The sequence below is a fragment of the Camellia sinensis genome, chromosome 9 (assembly GCF_055761805.1).
Source record: "Camellia sinensis isolate YWXY chromosome 9, ASM5576180v1, whole genome shotgun sequence".
NCBI lineage: Eukaryota > Viridiplantae > Streptophyta > Magnoliopsida > Ericales > Theaceae > Camellia > Camellia sinensis.
In genome coordinates, this window is record NC_138969.1 from 47667165 (window position 1) to 47687591 (window position 20427).

The following is a 20427-nucleotide window of genomic DNA, read 5'->3' on the forward strand; positions in this document are numbered from 1 at the left end:
TCAGAAATAATGGATTTAGTTCCGAGAGTATCGGTTAACTTTTATGAGTGGTGTAATTCTAGTAACAAATTTTATTTGCTTGGGAATCGCTTTGTTATAACTTGGTTTATCCCCTGGAAATCTTAATTTTAAAATTGTTTCCTATGGACTAGGAGTCAACATGCTCTTGAATGTTTTGCCAAAAGGTTAACTGGGTTTTAAGTGGGACCGATGTGACCCCTCCAGTCTTCCTGGGAACATTCCTGACCATGTTTGATTTTAGGTTAAATGGTGAGACTAGTTTTGAATTAAATTTTCATCTGAGGGATTTTCTAAGGGTTAAGTTTAATTTCTAGAATCACAGAAGTGAAATTTTGTTGTGATGTTTCAAAAATGGCTTCAAAATGTGACAAAAAGAAATGTTGTTCCACCTGACAACCTTAGGCTTGCGAGATTCTTAAAGGAAGATCTTGAGAGATCAAGTATGATTAAAGGAAATCATAAGATTGCATTAAAATATCTCTGAATTGATCAGAGGCAATTAATATGGTATCCTTGTGATATTTATAGCATTTATGATTGCTATGTGACTTTGCTTGAAAGCAAAGATGAGACAACCTGTTATAGTGGGTGAATATTTTTTGGATTTTTAAATTCTAAATATATTCTTAAATTAGTGGCTCCTAGTGAGTGCAAGATTACTGATCACAGAGATAGAAAACTGGTGATTCCTAGAAGATGTTAGACCACTGGCTATACAGTTATGAGATTGTGGTTCCTAGTAGTGAACAGATTACTGATCACATGTGAAGACATCATGGTTCCTAGTAGTGGAGAGGCTACTGGTCATATGTCAAGACGTGATGATTCCTAGTAAATTGATCCTATGTCAGGACGTTGTGATTCCTAGTAGTAAAGTGACTACTAATCACAGGTTAAGACATTGTGATGCCTAGTAGTAGAAAGTCTACTGACCACATGCTGAAAAATTAGTAATTCCTAGTGATAAGACTACTAGCCATGTTATGAAGTTCCAAATAGTAGACTATTGAACACTGAATTTGTGTTTCCTAATAGTAAGGCTATTGGCTTCAGAGTGATAGGTTGGACCAAATATATTTAGGTGCCTAATTCGGTTGATGACATTCTGGGAATGTATTTACTGTGATATGATTTTGAGAGTTTCATAATCATTGTGACACAATGAATTGTTTAAGACATTGTATGGATTTTTGGAAAAGGCCAAAAGACTTTGTATAAATTCTACAAAGAAGACTTGATTATCCGACTTTGAATTGAGGAGGATAATAGAAAGAAAGGAGGGAGTACCTCCTCAGTGAAGGCCAATGTCATTGAGCATGGCAAATTTTCTAGGATGAGGAAGAAGCCCCCCGTGAACAAGGGCTCTATGCTGGGGCCAAGGGGTGGTGTTGCAAAGAAGCTGGCATACAAGCCGCGGGAACCTGGTTATCGGTTCTTTGGGAAGTGCTACAACTGTGGTAGCGAGGAGTTTTAGTTTTACTAGGGCTACATGCCACATTTGCTTCGAGAAGGAGCTGTTTACAAATTTTGAACTGGTTACAAATGGTGAGAAGTTGATTATGGGAAACTCTACTACCTCATTTGTTGAGGGAAAGGTGGTCCTGAAGTTAACCTCAGGAAAAGAGCTATCCTTGAACGAAGTCCTGTATGTTCCGGACATTCGTAAGAATCTTGTCTCAAGGTCCCTTCTCAGTAAACATGTTTTCGCATGGTTTTTGAGTCCGACAAGGTCGTTCTGACAAAACATAAGTGTGAAACTTGTGTTGAAGCGAAGTGGACAAGATCTCGTATGAGTTATGGAAAGACGTTAAGCCTCCTTATAAATTCTTACGAATGTGGGGGTGTCTTGCAATAGTGGCGATTCCTACACCCAAACGGGTTAAGATGGGCACGAAATCCGTGGATTGTATATTCATTGGTTATCCACATAATAGTAGTGCATATCGGTTTCTTGCACATAAGTCTGAAACTTCAGACATTCACAGGAATACCATCATCGAGTCAAGGAATGCATGTTTCTTAGAAGACATTTTTCCTTGCCGAATCTATGAAGGGGTTCCGAGATCTTTGGAGCAATTTGATGAGCTTTCTAGTGATGATGATCATGTTGATGATCAAGGTGATGATCAAATTGAGGTTTTAGATGAACCTAGAAGGAGTAAAAGGGCTAGGATGTCCAAGTCTTTTGATCTAGACTTCTTGACTTATATGGTTGAGAATGAACCTCAAACTTTCCACGAAGCTGTGACTTCTCCTGAGAGTCCTTTATGGAAAGAAGTAATCAAAAGTGAGCTTGACTCCATCTTATAGAACCACACCTGGGAGTTCGTGGATTTATCTCCAGGTAGTAAGCCCTAGGCTACAAGTGGTTTTTTTTTTTTTTTTTTTTTTTTTTTTTTTTTTTTTTTTTTTTTTTTTTTTTTTTTAAAGATTAAGGCCGATGGGTCAATTGACAAGTATAAGGCTAGGCTCGTTATCAAAGGGTACAAGTATCGAGAAGCTCTGGATTACTTTGATACGTACTCACCTGTAACTAGGATAACATCCATTTGCATGGTGATTGCGATAACAGCTTTGCGTAATTTGGAGATATACCAGATGGATGTCAAGACAGCTTTCTTAAATGGGGATTTGAATGAAGAAATCTATATGGAGCAACCTGAAGGGTTTTCAGCTCCAGGGCAAAGCAAAAAAGTCTGTAAACTTGTCAAATCATTGTATGGTTTGAAGCGCCTAAACAATGGCATGAGAAGTTTGACAACTTAATGTTGTCAAGTGGGTTTAGAATCAACAAATGTGACAAGTGTGTTTATATCAAAGACACTGACAGAGGTTATGTCATTTTGTGTTTATATGTTGATGATATGCTCATTATAGGTAGTAATGATAAAATGATTAAAACTACCAAGAAGTCATTAAATTCTAAGTTTGACATGAAGGATATGGGCATTGCAAATGTTATTCTTGGAATTAAGATTACCAGAACATCTGGCGAAATTGTACTTTCTCAGTCTCATTATGTTGATAAGATACTTGACACTTGTAGACTTAAGTCTACATTTTACCAAGAATTATAAAGAGAGTATCTCTCAGTTAGAATATTCACGGGTAATTGGAAATTTAATGTATCTGATGAGTTGTACTAGGTTGGATATAGCTTACTCGATTAGCAGGCTTAGTAGATACACAAGTAATCCCGATGCTTCTCATTGGAAGGGCATTGTGTGGGTGTTAAAGTATTTACGCTACACTCGGGATTATGGGCTGCATTATACTCGATATCCAGTGGTACTAGAAGGTTATAGTGATGCGATTGGATATCAGGTATGAAGGACTCAAAGTCCACTAGTGGATATGGTTCAGTCTTGGTGGAGCAGCCGTGTCTTGGAAATCTTCCAAGCAAACGTGTATATCTAGATCAACGATGGAATATGAGTTTATTGCTTTTGATAAAGCAGCGGGAAAAGCTGAATGGCTTTGCCATTTCATTGAAGATTTGCTACGTTGGTCTAAACCTGTGCCAGCTATTTGTATTCATTGTAATAGTCAATCTGCAATTAGTAGGGCACAGTGCTATATGTATAATGGAAAGTCTAAACATATCCGTCGTAGACATAATTCCATTTGACAACTATTCTAAAATGGAGTTGTTTTTATAGACTTTGTAAAGTCTAAGGACAACTTTGCGGATCCGCTAACCAAAGGGTTAAATCGAGTGTTAGTCGAAACGTCATCAAAAGGAATGGGGTTAAGGCCTTTGTAAGTTACCGGAATGGAAACCCAACCTAGTTGACTGGAGATCCCAAGATCTACATTCAATGGGACAACATAATTGCGTGTAACGGTGGTATGTCCCTGAGGAAGTTAAACCTCTCGCCATTCCTTCTATCAGTGATACCTGCAAGTGTAGAGGTTAAGCTGAGCTTTTAATGACTCTAGTGTATTAAGCTGTTGAGTTGAGTATAGCAGGATACTCAAGTAGAGTCACTTTTGTGAATGTGAAGTGGGGCCGCTTCTAGAAGAATTGGGCAGGCCAAGATTCTTTGAAACCACTCGCTGAACCAGGCTAGTGCTCAGGGCCATACAGGGCACACCAGTGAGAACAGAATGGTGGTAAGAGTAATTCCCGTGTGAGATCTATTGTTTTAGTTTACATAAACGGTAGAGCAGTTCAAGATGTCATATTCACTGATCAGCCTGTAAACTCGATAGGTTTTCACTGGGAGAGGTTCAAAGCCAAAAGCTATCTTCTCTGATGTTGGGGTTAGTCCGTTGAACTCTCTCCAAGTCTTTATTGTTGAACGATATCCGTTTGTTGAGTCATTCGGTCAATTTTTATTCATGTGGGGGATTGTTAAAAAAAATGATTTTTTGGTGACTTTAATTAAATATTAAAATAGGTCCCAACCATCTATTGTGTTGCGTCCAAATGGGCCAAAAACCATTGAGAATTGAATAAGAAATTGTCAAGAAATTGCCTCAGGATGTTAGATTCATGAATGAGATTTTTAAGAGTATTTAAATATTTTTTCTTGGCTAAAGGGTATGAATTCTTTGGGCATCCAAACTTTTCAACTTTTTGAAAAAGGGCTATAGATGCTGGTTAATGGGGCTTTAATGACCAGCCATAAAGGCTGGAGGCTCTTCCTCTCTCCCCTATACATGTATAAATTAAGACCCTCCTGTCAAGTCTCTACACAGAAATTTTTGCTTCCTTTTTACAAGGCAGTTTGTTAGAAAGTTCCTACAGTGAGAGAGTGCTGCCATGGTTTTGTTCGCTAAGCTAGACAGAAAGTGCTTTTTCCGTAGTTGGTTTTTGACCGTCATATCCTGGGAGACCGACGCCGGAATTCCTCAAGCACTCGACCCGTGAGGCGGCAAAATCTGTTTTAAGGAAACTGCTACCGTGCAGGCTTCGGTTTGCTTTATTTACCATTTTATTGTATTATGTATTTCTGTTGTAATTTAGTTGTAATTCTCAGTATGTGTTATTGGTATATATATATTTTTAATTTATTCGTGAATCTATTTATTTAATTCCACAATTTGAACAACACTTATCTCGTGAAATAGTCTCCTATCAATTGAACAAAAATGCTAGAGACCCCAAAAATCCTACCAAATGCCTCACATTGGTGTGAGACCCACATGAGACCTACATTGTGTGGGTTCTACATCCATATGAGACATTTGAAAAAAATTATAGTAAAATTTTTCGAATTTCTAGTATTACTCTCAATTGAATGAGTCCTATTTGTTGTATTATCATACCGCTTGCAAATCAAGTCGTGAATTTCTATAATACATATCACCAACTGTCCAATATGTATGTAATTTTTATTTTAAATGATATATACGTATGGGAAATTACCTGGTTTGGAGTTTTTAAAAATAATTTTTGAGTTTTCAATCTGATTTTTTTTTAGTGATTTTTTTAATTTTTAGATTTATTTAATTTAAATATACTTAAAAAGTATGAAATTTATGTAAAAAAATTTCAAAAATTTAGTATATTTTCATACTTTGTTCTATTTAATGAATTTTTTAATGACGTTTTTATAAATTTTATAGGTGTATCTAGATTAAAAATGAATTTTTAAAATACTAAAAAATTGATTAAAATGCTAAAAATATACTACCTAATAAAAATTAAAAAAAACTGTTTTTGAAAATTTCAAAAGAAACAGATATAAGAAAAAATAAAAATAAAAGATGCGTGATTGAAGGATTAAACACATACAACGCCTAGGGAGTCAAAATATTCAAAATTTTTAACTCTTTTCGTCTTGTCTTTTCAATTCAAATACCAAAGTGTATAATTTTCTCAAAGTCCAATCTGAATCTGATCACTTGAATTCCCTTTTCCTGGAAAATCAATTTGAATTCCATTTTCCTGGAAAATCAATTTGCATTCCAGTCATTAATCAAATGATCTCAGACTATAAATAACCGCTTTACCCACTTTCTCCAACTACAATAAACATCATATATATATATATATATATACACATACCAAATTACAAATATTGTACAAAATATTAAAGATATTTTATTTATTTATTTATTTTATTAAGCCATTGTTTGGGAATCTTGGTTTTTAATTGAAAAGCCAAAAAATATTACAAATTGTTTATACCTCTTTTTATAAAAAGTATAGAAATTATTAAAAAAAGTCAATTTTCAAACACCCCTTCTCTAACGAGCCGTGCAAAGTTCATCATCATCCAAGGCTGTGTGCCGACAAATTCTCCGTTATCAGAATCATATCCGAACCGTTAAACCTAGCTGCTGTGATGTCTTCATCAACCATAGGCGGATCGATACGAACAAAAATGTTGCAGGGTTGATATATGATGAGTTGGTTAGGCTGAAGCTGAGACCATTTTTGGACAGCAAGAGCATGAAGCCAGGGGACAAGTTGTTTGAGAAGATCAACGTGGCGATTCGTGATTGTAAGGTTGGGATCGCGGTGTTTTCGCCACATTATTGTCAGTCATATTTTTGTTTGCATGAGTTGAGTATGATCATGGAGTGTGGGAAGAAGGTTATACCTATTTTTGTTGATGTAAAACCTTCCGAGCTTCGGGTTATCAACAATGGAAGCTGTCCTGCCGAGGAACTGGTTCGGTTTAAGGAGGCGGTTGAGGAGGCCAAGCACACCGTTGGATTAACATTTGATTCATCGAATGGGTAAGCACACACAACCTTCTCTTTGTAGCGATCATATTGTTCTTTTTTACTGTTACATCTACGACTGTTTATTATTATCTATATGATCAAATTATTTATTACTAGTTTTTAAAATATGCTTTATGTTTTATTTTAGTACCTGATATTTCAGTTATGTCATTTTAGTAGCCATCTTATTTAATTTGTGTTTAATGCTGTGTTTGGTTGGGGAATTTGGAGAGGGATTTAGAAAGAGAAAGGGAAAAGTTGTGTGAAACTAGGTGAAATATAGGTATATTTTATTCACATTTCACCTAACTTTTCCATTTCCCTTTCCAAATCTCTCCTCAAATCTCCCAACTAAATACAACATAAATGTCCCAATTCCGTTTTTGTGTATTTTTTGTCCAAATTAAGATAATTCTAAATGACAATTTGGACGAAAATAGGGAACCATTTAAACATAATTAATTGAATAATTCTGCTGGTTGTTAGGTTTATTAATGTTGGTGTATTAATGTTATGTCTTTTTTCTGTTCTTTTTTTCGGTGCTTTTATTGGTTCCTCACCAATCTTGGGTGTTGATGTTTGTTTTGCATGTTTTGTGCATTTTTTATCAATAAAGTCTTTGTTTACTGATAAAAAAAAAACATATAAGAGTTTCAGAGGCTAAAGTTTTTGATTTCTAAAAGTAAAAATTTTGTTACAAAAAATATTTAAGGATTAATTTCTATCATCATAAGAATAGTCGATAAAAGATCGTTCCGAAAATTAAAAAATAAGGCTTTTAGCGACAATATTGAAAATGTAACTAATACTTTTAGAGACAAAATAATTTAGTCTCAAAATGATTTATTTTTTCAGACAAAAAATTTGGTCCCAAAAGGATAATAATTTATTATTAATGTCCAATTTTCATTGTTAAAAATATAATGACAATACTTTTCGCAATAAAAATATTTGGTCCATAAAAAATAATTTTTTCTCTAAATTTCGATATCTAAAATCTTAATTTTTTATAATGTATATATGTTGTGAATTAAATTGACACAATTAAAATATCGAAAACTAAAACAATACAACATACATACTTTGGAGATCAAGAATGTACTTTACCACATATTTTTGCTTTAACCGTTAAACACCTCTAATCGATTGTTGCTTGATTTATGTAGGGATTGGTCTGAGCTCGTAAGGAATGCTTCGCGTGCGGTGATGATGAACATGCTAGAGGTTGAAGGAGATCGAGTAGGGCAGAAGCAGATGTATGCTAAATATTGTTGAAGAATGATCCACGACAGTACTTAGGGCGAGAAGACTTCGTTAAGCTCAAAATAGGCATGAAATGCCTTCATTTGTTAATTAATTAATTAATTTTTTGATTCATATATATATATATATATATTTAATTTCTTAATTAATTAATTTTTTGATTCATATATATATTTAATTTCTTAATCAATTATGTGGTTCTTTGTATAGGGCAAGAATTAGGGTTACTTGCTAACTCATTTATACTTCATGAATGGACCTTTTTCAAGATTGTAAAAATTCATTTTGTTTTCCTTTCTTGTAAGCTGTAAAATGTGTTAATGATTCAATAATCTCTCTCTCTCTCTCTCTCTCTCTCTCTCTCTCTCTCTCTCTCTATATATATATATATATATATATATGTGTGTGTATCAAGCACACTTATGAATTCGTTGATAAAAAAGTGTACTTTTTGATTTTTTATAAAATATGGGTTGGGTTTAAAGTGATGTGGTAGAAAAGTGATGTGACTTAAATAGGATGATGTGACTTAAATAGGATAGTGACTTTTTGACTTTTTAATTTTTATTGAAGATGCCAAACCAAGCCTTGTGGGAGCCGAATTTCATCGGATCAATAGGGATGAATGGACGAGTTCAATTCGGGACACAACATTTATTCGGCATTGATCCTGGTCAATTGAAGAGCCGAATAAAATAATCGGCATTCCAACCAGTAGAACAAGGGCCGAGTAGAAGCACATGTAAAGGATCGAGGATGGGCCAGGCCCTAAGGCCCAAAGAGAATAATATAAATACAGGATCATTAGTCAGAGAAAGGTATGTGAGAACCATTATGCCTAACTTCAAATACAAATAATCTAGAGAGTAGAGACTGACTTTCCCGTCGGAGTGCTAATTCCGGCACCCTCGACTGGAGTGTTTATTCCTTTTCAGGTGACTAGCTGAGGATCATGAGCGTCCCCCAGGATCTGAAGAGTATTTCCAAACCACATCACCACAATTGACGCCGTCTGTGGGAATACTCAAAAACATCCATGGTGGGCGCAACGGAAGACCCTCCAATAGTCACTGACAAAACCACACAGAGAGACGACCTCACTCCAACAAACATGCTTGGACCGGAGACTATTGCCGCAAGATGCGCTTTGAACTTCGCCTCACCCTCGACTTCAGAGCATGAGACAATGCAAGCAATCATGAAACAAGCAAAACAAAACGAACAGAGGTTGGAGAACATGATCGCTGAAAACAAACGTCTACGTCAGGATTTGGCCTTGGAAGTGGCAAAATCCAAACAAGCTATACGCCAAGATCCGGAACGACCTCTTAATACATGTGGTCGACGACTTCGAGCCCGACAAGAAGTCACTGATAGCGACTCCGACTCATTATCCTGGAGCCCAAGAAGAGGGGACGAGCCGAAACTTCCAGCTCCTCTGAAGAACGTCCACGTATAAGGCATAAGCGAAGAAGAAATAGTTTAGATGAAGAAGACCAGTATGATCCCTTTGTGCGACAGATCGCAAGGACGGTTCTGGCCAAACAGTTCAAAGCTCCATCGTTCACTCTTTGTGATGGAAAATCAGACCCCACCGATCACATCCGTCACTACAAGCAAGCCATGACATTGCATGCAGACGACGAGGCCCTCATGTGCCGAATGTTCCCCAACAGTTTGGGACCATTGGCTGTCAGGTGGTATTATAAACTGGAGCCGGCTTAAATCAAAAGCTTCCATCAATTATATAAATCTTTCAGGGCCAGATTCATCAGCAACGAGGTCCAGCCGAAACAGGCCGACTCTCTCTGGGCAATGCAGATACAGCCAGGAGAAACACTAAGAGCGTATTCGGCGCGCTATTGGGAGTGCTTTAATCTTGTCGATGACGCTTGCAACGATTCCATGGCCATCACTGCCTTCAAAATGGATTTGCATCCTGACAGTGCTCTTCGCAGCTCCTTGACTAGAAGACCCCCCAAAACAGTCTGGTCGTTGATGAAGAAAGTTGAGGAATACTGCAAAGTGGAGGATGATGCCTTGCGGGTTAAAGCCGAAAATGTGGCCAACAAGACGGCCCCCTCTGAAATTGTTTAGCCGTTAAATTCTGTACCACCTCAGAGCCCTGAACCACGGCATCGGGCTAAACGGGACAAGAGACGGGATTCTCGCCGATCAAACGACCAATGCTCTCACCGAGAAAATGAACAACTGCAAGTTGACAGCAGGCGGACAAGGCGCGCCGACAAGAAATATACGGAGTTGACAGAGCCGATCAGCGCGGTCATGTCCAAAGTTCAACACCTTCCGTTCTTCAAATGGCTGTTCAAAATGGTGGAACCTCCTGACACGAGAAGACGGGATCGATGGTGCGAGTATCACAAGGACCATGGCCATGATACTGAGAGTTGTTATGCATTGAAAGATCACCTGGAGGAATTGGTACATGATGGTAGGCTACAACAGTACGTCCGAAAAGGCAACTCAACCAAGGCAATAGCCTTAAGACAGGATTCCGCTCAACTCGGTGCGATTTACATGATATACAGCCTGTCGATGTCATCTGCGGTGCATACGATTCATTCGAATCCCGACCCTCAAAATCAACTCACTCCGGCAAAATGACCCCATGAAGCTGCGAGCATTACTTTTGATGATTCGGATTTGGCTGGAGTGATACTTTCCCACATCAATCCATTGGTAATTGAGCTGCGCGTAAACCGATTCACTGTGAAGTGCGTATTCATTATTTTGGGGAGCACATCGGAGGTTATGTATTACAAGACATTCACCAAACTCAGTTTCTCCGAATCGGATCTCTCCTCGGCTCCTTATCTACTATTAGGCTTCAACGCCAATCCAGAATACCAGTTGGGGAAAATCACACTACACGTTCGAGTGGGTTTCAGAACAGTGGATGTGAAATTCTTGGTCGTCAAGTTGCCATCGCCGTATAATCTCATCATGGAACGAACTTGGTTTCATACTATGCAGGCCGTGCCGAGGACCCATCATCAACTGTTACGCTTCCCGACAGAACGCAGCATTGAGCAAATCCGTGGCTCACAAAAGTCGGCACAAGCATGTTATCTCCTTGCTGGAAAGACGCCAAAGGAGTTGCAAGTGAATTCTATTGAGGTTTCGGATCAGGAGAGCCTCGACGATGTTGGGCGGCTCCCAAGTGAAAAGGCCACGGAAGCCCTAGATCGAGTTGAAATCGAAGGAAACCCAGACAGGTTCTTCATGGTCGGCGCCTCCCTGAATCAAGCCGACAGACAGCAGCTAATTTCCTTCCTGCTCAGCAATCTTGATGTCTTTGCATGGACTCCATATGAGATGCCGGGTATAGATCGGTCTGTTTCGTAGCGCCGTTTGAATGTTGACCCTAAATGCAAGCCGATCATTCAGAAAAGCCGGCGGTCAGCCGCAGAGCACACTGCCGCCGTTGTTGAAGAGGTTGACCGGTTGCTTGACGCCGGGGCAATCAGGGAAGTGACCTACCCTACATGGCTCTCTAATAGTGTGGTTGTGAAGAAGAAAAATGGGACTTGGCGAGTGTGTGTTGATTTCACGAACCTAAACAAAGCCTGCCCCAAGGATTGTTTTCCCCTACCCAAAATTGACCAGCTTGTAGATGCGACGGCACGCCATCAACGTATGAGCTTCCTCAATGCTTACAGAGGCTACCATCAAATCGCCATGCATCCGGAGGACCAAGACAAAATTACATTCCTCACCCCAAGAAGAACCTACTGCTATAAGGTTATGCCATTTGGGCTGAAGAATGCGGGGGCAACTTACCAAAGAATGGTCACTGCCATGTTCAAGGAGCAACTCGGCCACACTATGGAAGTGTACATTGATGACATGGTGGTCAAGTCCAAAGAAGAGCAAACTCATCTAGCCAATTTGGAAGAGACATTCGACATTTTACGCAAATACAAAATGAAGTTGAACGCTTCCAAATGTACGTTTGGGATCGGCTCTGGCAAATTCTTGAGTTACATTGTCAACCACCGTGGAATCGAAGCCAACCCGAGGCAAATCACAGCAATCTTGGAACTCGGCTCCCTTTCTTTAGTAAAAGAGGTTCAAAAGTTGATGGGGATGGCCGCCGCACTCAACAGGTTCATCAGTCGGTCTACAGATCGCTGTCTATAATTCTTCCATAAACTACGGCAAGGCAAGGCTTTTGAATGGTCCACCGAGTGCGAAGCCGCTTTCAACGGCCTTAAAACCTACCTCCGATCAGTTCCACTCTTGACAACACCATCGGCTGGCGACCCACTCATTTTGTATCTGGCAGTTTCCGACCGGGCCGTCAGCGCCGTACTGATAAAGGAAGAGCTGGGGGAGCAGCGGCCAGTGTATTATGTGAGCAAGGCAATGGTTGACACCGAAACACGCTACCTTCCGCTGGAAAAACTCATCCTAGCCCTAGTTATGGTGGCAAGAAAACTGATGCATTACGTCCAGGGGCATAGCATCGGGGTGCTAACAGATTATCCCCTCTGATCAGTACTACGTAGTGCAGAAGCATCAGGACGTGTTTCAAAGTGGGCTCTTGAACTCGGCCAGTACGATATTCAGTTTCTACCTATAACCTTAAAGGACAGGTGCTTGCTGACTTTGTTGCTGAATTCACTAGGGGTCTTGCCAACTTTAAGTCAGATGAAATTCGACTGAAGTTAAACTGGAGAATTTATGTTGGGGACATTTGGCAGGTATGCTGTGATGGATCATCTAATCAGCGGGGCAGTGGAGCCGGAGTAGTAATCATGGCTCCTGACGGGGCAATAATTGAGCAGGCCGTCAAGCTCGGCTTCGTACCTTCAAATAACAAAGCCGAATACGAAGCCTTCCTAACCGGTTTGTGGAATACATATCTTCTGGGTGCTTGGCGTTTACTTGTATTCTGCGATTCAAAACTGGTGATCAATCAGCTAAAGGGGGAGTACGCAGCAAGTAATGACTATATGACGGCTTACATGAAAATGGCTAATTCTTTGCTGGGAAAATTTGACCATCATGAATTAAATCAAATAACACGTGATCAAAACACAAATGCAGATGCCCTGGCTTGCCTAGCCTCCGCCATTAACTCAGAGATTAAATAGACCATCAAAGTAGGTTTCATCCTGGAGCCGAGCATTGACCCTTTGGAGGAAATCCAGGTCAATGTCATAGAGTCTGGACCAAGTTGGATGGATCCCATCGCTTCTTTCCTGTCTTCCGAACAGCTCCCAAAGGACAAGAAAGAAGCACACAAGCTGCGAAATAAAGCCCTGCGATACTACTTGGATCTGCAAGGAAAGCTTTATAAAAAATCCCTTTCTGGTCCATACCTGGAATGCGTGCATCCGGACAAAGTCGAAGAACTTCTGACTGAAATACATGAAGGCAGTTGTGGCGCACATTCTGGCGGGCGCTCTTTGGCCCATCGAGCTATAACACAGGGATATTATTGGCCGACAATGAGATCTGATGCCGAATGCTGTGTGAAAAAATGTGAACAGTGCCAGAAGTTCTCCCCATTAACCCATCTGCCTGCTGAAGAGTTGAGCTCTATTACCAGTCCTTGGCCGTTCGCGCAGTGGGGACTTGATATCGTAAGACCATTGCCGAGGGCCCCAGGGAACAAGCGATACTTGATCGTCACGACAGATTACTTCACAAAATGGGTTGAGGCAGAGGCAATAACGCACATTCGAGATGCTGACGTTAAGCACTTTGTATGGAGAAATATCATAACACGATTCGACATTCCAAGAGCTCTTATCTCAGACAATGGCACCCAGTTTGATTGTTGCGTCTACCGAGAGCTGTGCAGTAAGTACGGTATCCGGCCCTACTTTTCCACGCCGGCATACCCCCAAAGTAATAGTCAAGCCGAAGCCTCTAACAAATCTATCTTGGACGGCATCAAGAAGAGGCTGGTGAAAGCTAAAGGCAAATGGGTCGAAGAATTGTCGAGTGTATTATGGGCTCATCAAACTATGCCAAGGCGATTCACTGGGGAAACGCCGTTCGCTTTATGCTTTGGAACCCAGGCGATCATACCCCTGGAGATCGGCCACCCAACCCTGAAATCACAAGTTTTTGATATAGGCCGAAACGACATGATGCTAGCTTTGGATTTGATTCTGATCGAAGAACGAAGAGACTGTGCCCTTGCGTCCATGGGACAATACTAGCAACAGCTTGCTAAGTCGTACAATCAACGTGTTTAGCTGTGCCGCTACACACCAGGAGAGTTGGTCCTGAAGAAAGTATTTCCTGCTGCCAAGAAACCGGCTGATGAAAAATTGGGTCCTAATTGGGACGACCCCTATCAAGTCGATTCGATCGCAAGAGTATGGGCATATCGGCTCAAAGACATGTCTGGAAGGAGTCTGCCATGGCCTTGGAATTCAACGCACTTGCGTAAATTTTATCATTGAACCCGACCTGTGGGGAATGATACTAGTTTTGAATGGTTCACCATGTACACATTCCACTTTTGTAATGAAAAGATTCCTGTTTACTCACCGCGAAATCCAGCTCAAAAGTGTTCTGATAAAAGTCTCCAGATTCGGAGCCCTATCAGCGCATGACGCCTTTAGGCCGATAAAGCCTCCGGATTCAGAGCGCCCTTCGGAGATATCACGATTGGCCAAAAAGTCTCCAGATACGGAGCCTCATCCACGCATGACGCCTTTGGGCCGATAAAGCCTCCGGATTCGAAGCCTCATCCTTGCATGACGCCTTTGGGCTGATAAAGCCTCCGGATTTGGAGCGCCCTTCGTGGATATCATGATTGGCCCAAAAGTCTCCAGATTCGAAGCCCCATCCGCGCATGATGCCTTTGGGCCGATAAAGCCTCCGGATTCAGAGCACCTTTCGTGGATATCACGATTGGCCAGTCTCCGGATTCGGAGCCCTATCGGCGCATGACGCCTTTGGGCAGAAAAAGCTTCCGAATTCGGAGCATCCTTCGTGGATATCACGATTGGCCAAATAAAGACTCCGAACTCAAAGCCCCATCGGTGCATGACGCCTTTAGGTCGATTAAGCTTTCGGATTTGGAGTGCCCTTCGTGGATATCACGATTGGCCAAATAAAGGCTCCGAATTCGGAGCCCCATCGGTACATGACGCCTTTGGGCCGATTAAGCCTCCAGATTCGGAGCGCTCTTCGTGGACATCACGATTGGCCAAGTCTCCAAATTCGGAGCCTTATTAGTACATGACACGTTTGGGCCGGTTAAAGCCTCCGGATTCGGATGGCCTTCGTACAAGCCGTATAAACAAAGGTTGACATATGCAAATATTCAAAATGAAATAGTTCAAGTTGCATAAACGTAGGCTAAAACGTGCGAACATTCAAAATAAAATGTGCCCTTAGATAAATCAATTGGCATCAAGTGTACTAATATAAATAAAAAGTACGCTACAAATTGAAAACGAAGCATTTTATTAAAATTAGCCAATAAATACATAATTTCGCTCTCAATCTATATAAGCATTACAAGGTTTGCTTCTATTCGGCGACTCCCTCATCATCACTCTTCTCAACTTCGAAAGTGGAAAAAGGGAAATCATTATATTGGTACAACGGCAACGCAGAATTCACACTCGCTGCCTGGAGAGCCTCAGCTTGCTGAAGTGCCTTGATCCAGTCGTGCTTAAACCCACGATTTTCACATCGGCAAAATTCTTCGGTGAGTTTCTCCATGGTCTTCTGTATTCTGACCTTTCGGCCGTTATGGAAGCCTTTTTCATAGGCCGTGGTCCTCGCAGTCTCAATCGCGAACATGCTAGCCGGGTTCCGATCGGCAATGGCATCACTTATCAGCCTGAGTCACTCTCTTCCACAATCGGGTTGGGATGGCTGGCCGATTGAGACTCGACAGACTTGATTTTTCTTAGCTCACGCTAGGCCCTCTCCACGCAAGCTTCTAACTTCCGAATGCGTTTATCTCTCTACTTTATATCACACCGAGCGGCGCGAAGATGAATGTCGATTTCATAAGCAGTGTACAGCCCCTTCACCGCCCCGTGATCGCCTTCACAAAACACTTCAAAATCCTGTCGACCTACCATCGATTGCTGGACTTCAGGTGGAAAAATCTGTCAAGCGAACTTGACTGCCACATTTGGATCTCGAATGATCGAATCCGCCTCTGTCATTGGTCTATTCCCCATGAAGACCGCAAAACTCAATGGGCGCGGAGCCATATTAGATTCCCTTCTAGAACAGGGTTGAGGAGATTTGCCCTGTGGCTGCTTGTCCCTCCTGGGCGACCTACTTCGACGATGAGGAGATTGGTGTTTCTCCCGATCCCTCGAAGTTCTACTTCCCATGCGCGAAGGTTCACCACATCGACTTATATCTCTTCCTAGCTCAGCTAGCGTCCTCGCTTCCCCTCTGCTGTTGAAGAAAAGTCTATTTGACATTCGCACTTGTTTAACCTTCCTCAAAGAACTGGACTGAGTTACTGACCTGAGCATATAAATAGGACCTTCATTCATGAAGTACACGCCCATTTATTCCCAACGGGGGCAGCACCTCCGAGGCGATCTCATTAATATTAAAACCTCAACAGCCCGACGCCGATTGAGTCATGTGCCCCAATCGCCCCAAAAACCTTTGTCATTCGGCGTTCCAGTTCATGAACCAGCTGGGCAATGGCAGATTCATCAATCTAGTTGGCTTGAGTGCCCCAGCTGCTCCAAGAATCGATTTATCAATACAATGAACCTCCATTATTCGGCGTTCTATGTTCATGAACCAGCTGGGGCGGGGGCAGATTCATCAATCTAGTTGGCTCGAGTGCCCCAGCCGCTCCAAGAATCGATTTATCAATACAATATTCATAAGTTCATTTAATTCGGCGTTCTAATTCATGAACCTCTGTTAGGCGTTCTTGTTCATGAACCAGCTAAGGGCAGATTCGTCAAGCTAATCAGCTTATGTACCGTAGCTGCCCTATGAGTTGACCTTTCAGCACCTCATGAATTCATTTTATTCAGTCATAAATCAAATTTATTAATTTAATCGGCTAATAAGTTTGCCGTGTAGACACCCCATTTTTGACCGTCCTCGAGACTTGGTTGTGCTTGTAGGTACACCCAACAACTAGTTCGATTGCTCGCTGAGTACTTGACTGTCGCGGCGGAACGTCACCGGTTCGAGCTTCTCGGACCCTGTATCCTTTCTGCCCTTTTTTTTGGACCTTGACTAGGTCCTTTCAAAGTGACCTTCTTGGTGCACTGCTGGCCATGGCATGGCACTGCAGGCCATTTCCTTGTGCCTGCCGGCCACTGATGAAGCCTTGCCGGCCATCAGTGAGCCACTGCCGGCCATTACTGATGGCCGGTACCCCCCTATCTTAGCTGGTTTTCCTCCAAATCTTTTGAGCCAGCTGGTTTTTTGTTTTCTGCCCTCCATACACGTGTATGGAGGGATGGAGCTCTTAAAAAGCTTCTTGAAGAAGCTTCTTCTTACTCTCTTCTATATAAGCAAGAGGGCACCCTCTATATCAGGGGTTCAGCCATTTTGAAGAAAAAAACCTCTCTTTCTCTCTATATTGTTTGTATTTTGTGCTTAGAAATTGGATTTCCTTGCACTTTTACACTACAACACATAGAGATACACCACCACCATTGGACTAAGCTTCTTAGGAGGGATTCTTGAGCTCTGAAAACTGGTTTCCACCCTCTGAAGTTGCTGGTTTCAAAGAGGGTCTTCAAGGGTGAGTATTTTCCCCATTTTTTCACCTTCTTGTACCCCACTTTAGCCCTCCTTGCATATTGATTTTGGCTTTGCTTATAACTAAAAAAAGTCTTGTATTTAAGTGCGTTTGAAGTTTTCTTAAGGTCATTTTGTTGTTAGGGGTGTGTAGCCCCCTTGCATGCTCTGTTTGGCTTTGTTTTAAGCCATTCCTTGAGGCCTCCGAGCTAGCCTTGGTTTGGCCTTCTTACCATTGAAATCTAGTGGATTTTCAGTGGTAAAGGTGTGGTTTTGAGGTCCTTAATCAGAGGGGGTGGCCCCCTCTCTTTTGGTTCCTCTTTGCTTGTATTTTTGGCCTTCCAAAGGACCATCCCTCCATGCATTTTTGAGGCTTGGTTCAGGCCTATTTTTGTGGCTTTTAGGACCTGCCTTGGCCCTGTCCATGGCTGGTTTGGTCATATTTTGCATGCATCTTGTATGTGTTGAGTAACTCTATTCATAGCTCATCAAAGTAGCATGTGTGCTTGGCTTGTATTGAGTCCATTTCAGTGGATTTTTGGTAATGTTTTACCATGCCATGAATCTATTTTGGGTTGGTTTTGTCACTCCATGCTTGCATGATGTACTTGTAATGTAAATCCTCTAAACTAGCGTCATATGCTTCATGCTTTGCCATGCCATGTTAGCTTGTTTGGTTTACATTTCATTATGTATTTGGTCATCATTTGGCATGTCATGACCCTATCCATAGTTGGTTTGATCATCCTTTGTATGCTCCATATAGGTGTAGAACAAATCTTGTTTACTAGCCTTTTATGCATGGTGTTTTGACTCATCATCCTAGCATATTTTGGCTTCGCTCTAACATGATTTTATGCTTATTTTGGGCTGCTCTAAGACTGTTTTGGGCTGCCATGGCCATATCACTCGTGCTTTGTATAGCTATAGTGTAAATGCTTAGGCTAGTCTTGGGTTTTGAGGCCCCTACCATGCCATACATGTGATGTTTGCATGCTTTGCCCTCATTCCATATGCTATTTCAGTCCATGAAATGTTGTCATACACTTGTATTTGACATGCCTTGAATGCTTTATAGAGCTTGTGCTTTATGCCTCAAGAATGAGCTTTTGTGCATGCCATTAAGCCTAAGCCTTTGGCTCATCATTTCAGTGCATTTTGGGTCTTATTATACCATGATGTAACTCTGTTTTATGTCGCCCAAGTCATGCCATGTTTGGTTTCAATAGGTGTAGTGCATTGCCTCTTTAAAGCCTTGCATGCTCCATGTTTTTTGGCTTTGTGTTCTAGCCTATGTTGGCTAGCTTTGAGCTTAGTTTTGGTCTTGTTTGGACCTGCCCTAGGATTGTTTTAGGTCCCCTCGGCCCCTTGGGGTTTGCCTTGTATGGCCTTGGCTTAAGTTCCCTTACTTACTTTGAGCTTTGAGCATCATAACATGCTATGTTTGCATTGTTGATTTGATTTGGCATCATTTTACATGAAATTTCAGAGCTTACCTCATTACCATATACCCATGTTTGTTGCTCCTTAAGTGTGCTTAAGAGTTGTCCTCTTCGTGCCTTAATACTTGAGCCACTTGACATACATGTTTGCCTTGCCATTTCATGCTTTTCATGCCATCAATTCATTACTTTTGGCCACTGATTTGGGCTTAGTTGAGAGCTGCCCACATTAGTTTAAGCCCATCCCTTTGCATGTTGTCGAATGCCTGTCTTGCATATTGTTGTATGCTTGCTCCATCTTTGCATATTGTCGCATGCTAGCCTCATTACATGTTGTTGCATGTTCATGTTGCATTTTGTCATGTTGTCCAAGGTTGTTACCTCATATCATGCATATGTGCTTGTTGCATGTCATTAGCCTTGTTAGGTTGTTCATATTGCATGTTTGTCATGTTTACGTGTTGCATTGTTTGGATTAAGTGTTAATTCGAGCACGAGGAACGAGGGGTGTTTCATACTCCGAGTGATGGAACGTGTCTCAATTCTCGGTCGCCGAAGCTCTTGATGATTCATGATAGAGTTCTAGGCTTTACTTGCTTTATTTGTGCATTCATTTTCATATTGATTTGCGCAAGTTGGATCTTTGGCCATCATGCATCGGGATGCGTGATTGATGGTCGTGGATCTGACTAGGCCTCTCCCTTGATGTTTTGAGGTGATTTGGGGTGGCATAGTGCGTATACATCCTTGGAAGACCCTCAATTTTCTCTATTTTGTGCTTTGTTGCAGCTTGGTGTCACAGCACACTAGTGGCCGGCAGTGCACCACTGATGGCTGGCATACTTTCATCCTTGGCCGGCAGTGCTCCTTTCATGGTCGGCAGGTAACTGGTGAACTCTCCAGCAGTGTTTTGGTAAGTTTTAGCAACAAACACTGGAAGACACCCTGCAAATAGAGCCTCTAAAGAGCAACCGGACGGCGTTTCGAGGTGAGGAACCGAAGCGAGTATGAATACCCTCCTCTTCTTCAAACAGAGCTGGAGCAATTCTCTTTTACTGCTTACTAGTTAGTTAGCATTTGTTATTTGTAATAATTAATTTGTTAATTAATTAAGTTGTGTAATAATTAGTTGTAACTAGTTATTCATAGGGTTTTGTAATAATTAATTAGCTCGTGAGTTAGTTAATTAGGTGGCTTGTATTATTTATTCGGACCCTCCGAGCGAGGGCACAGTTGTAATAAGTGTGCGTGAGTATGTGAATGTCTTCCAACCCCACGTCTTTCTCCCTTTTAT

General features: G+C 41.2%; 1 protein-coding gene across 1 annotated transcript; it reads left to right on the forward strand.

Moving 5' to 3' along the window:
* Positions 1-1580: 1580 nt before the first annotated feature.
* On the forward strand, positions 1581-7974 carry LOC114268088 (putative 2' cyclic ADP-D-ribose synthase BdTIR). The gene is made up of 4 exons (XM_082888970.1): positions 1581-1666; positions 1956-2157; positions 6281-6711; positions 7866-7974. Exons 1-4 carry the CDS (start codon positions 1581-1583, stop codon positions 7972-7974), a joined length of 828 nt encoding a protein of 275 aa, XP_082745096.1.
* The last annotated feature ends 12453 nt before the right edge of the window (positions 7975-20427 follow it).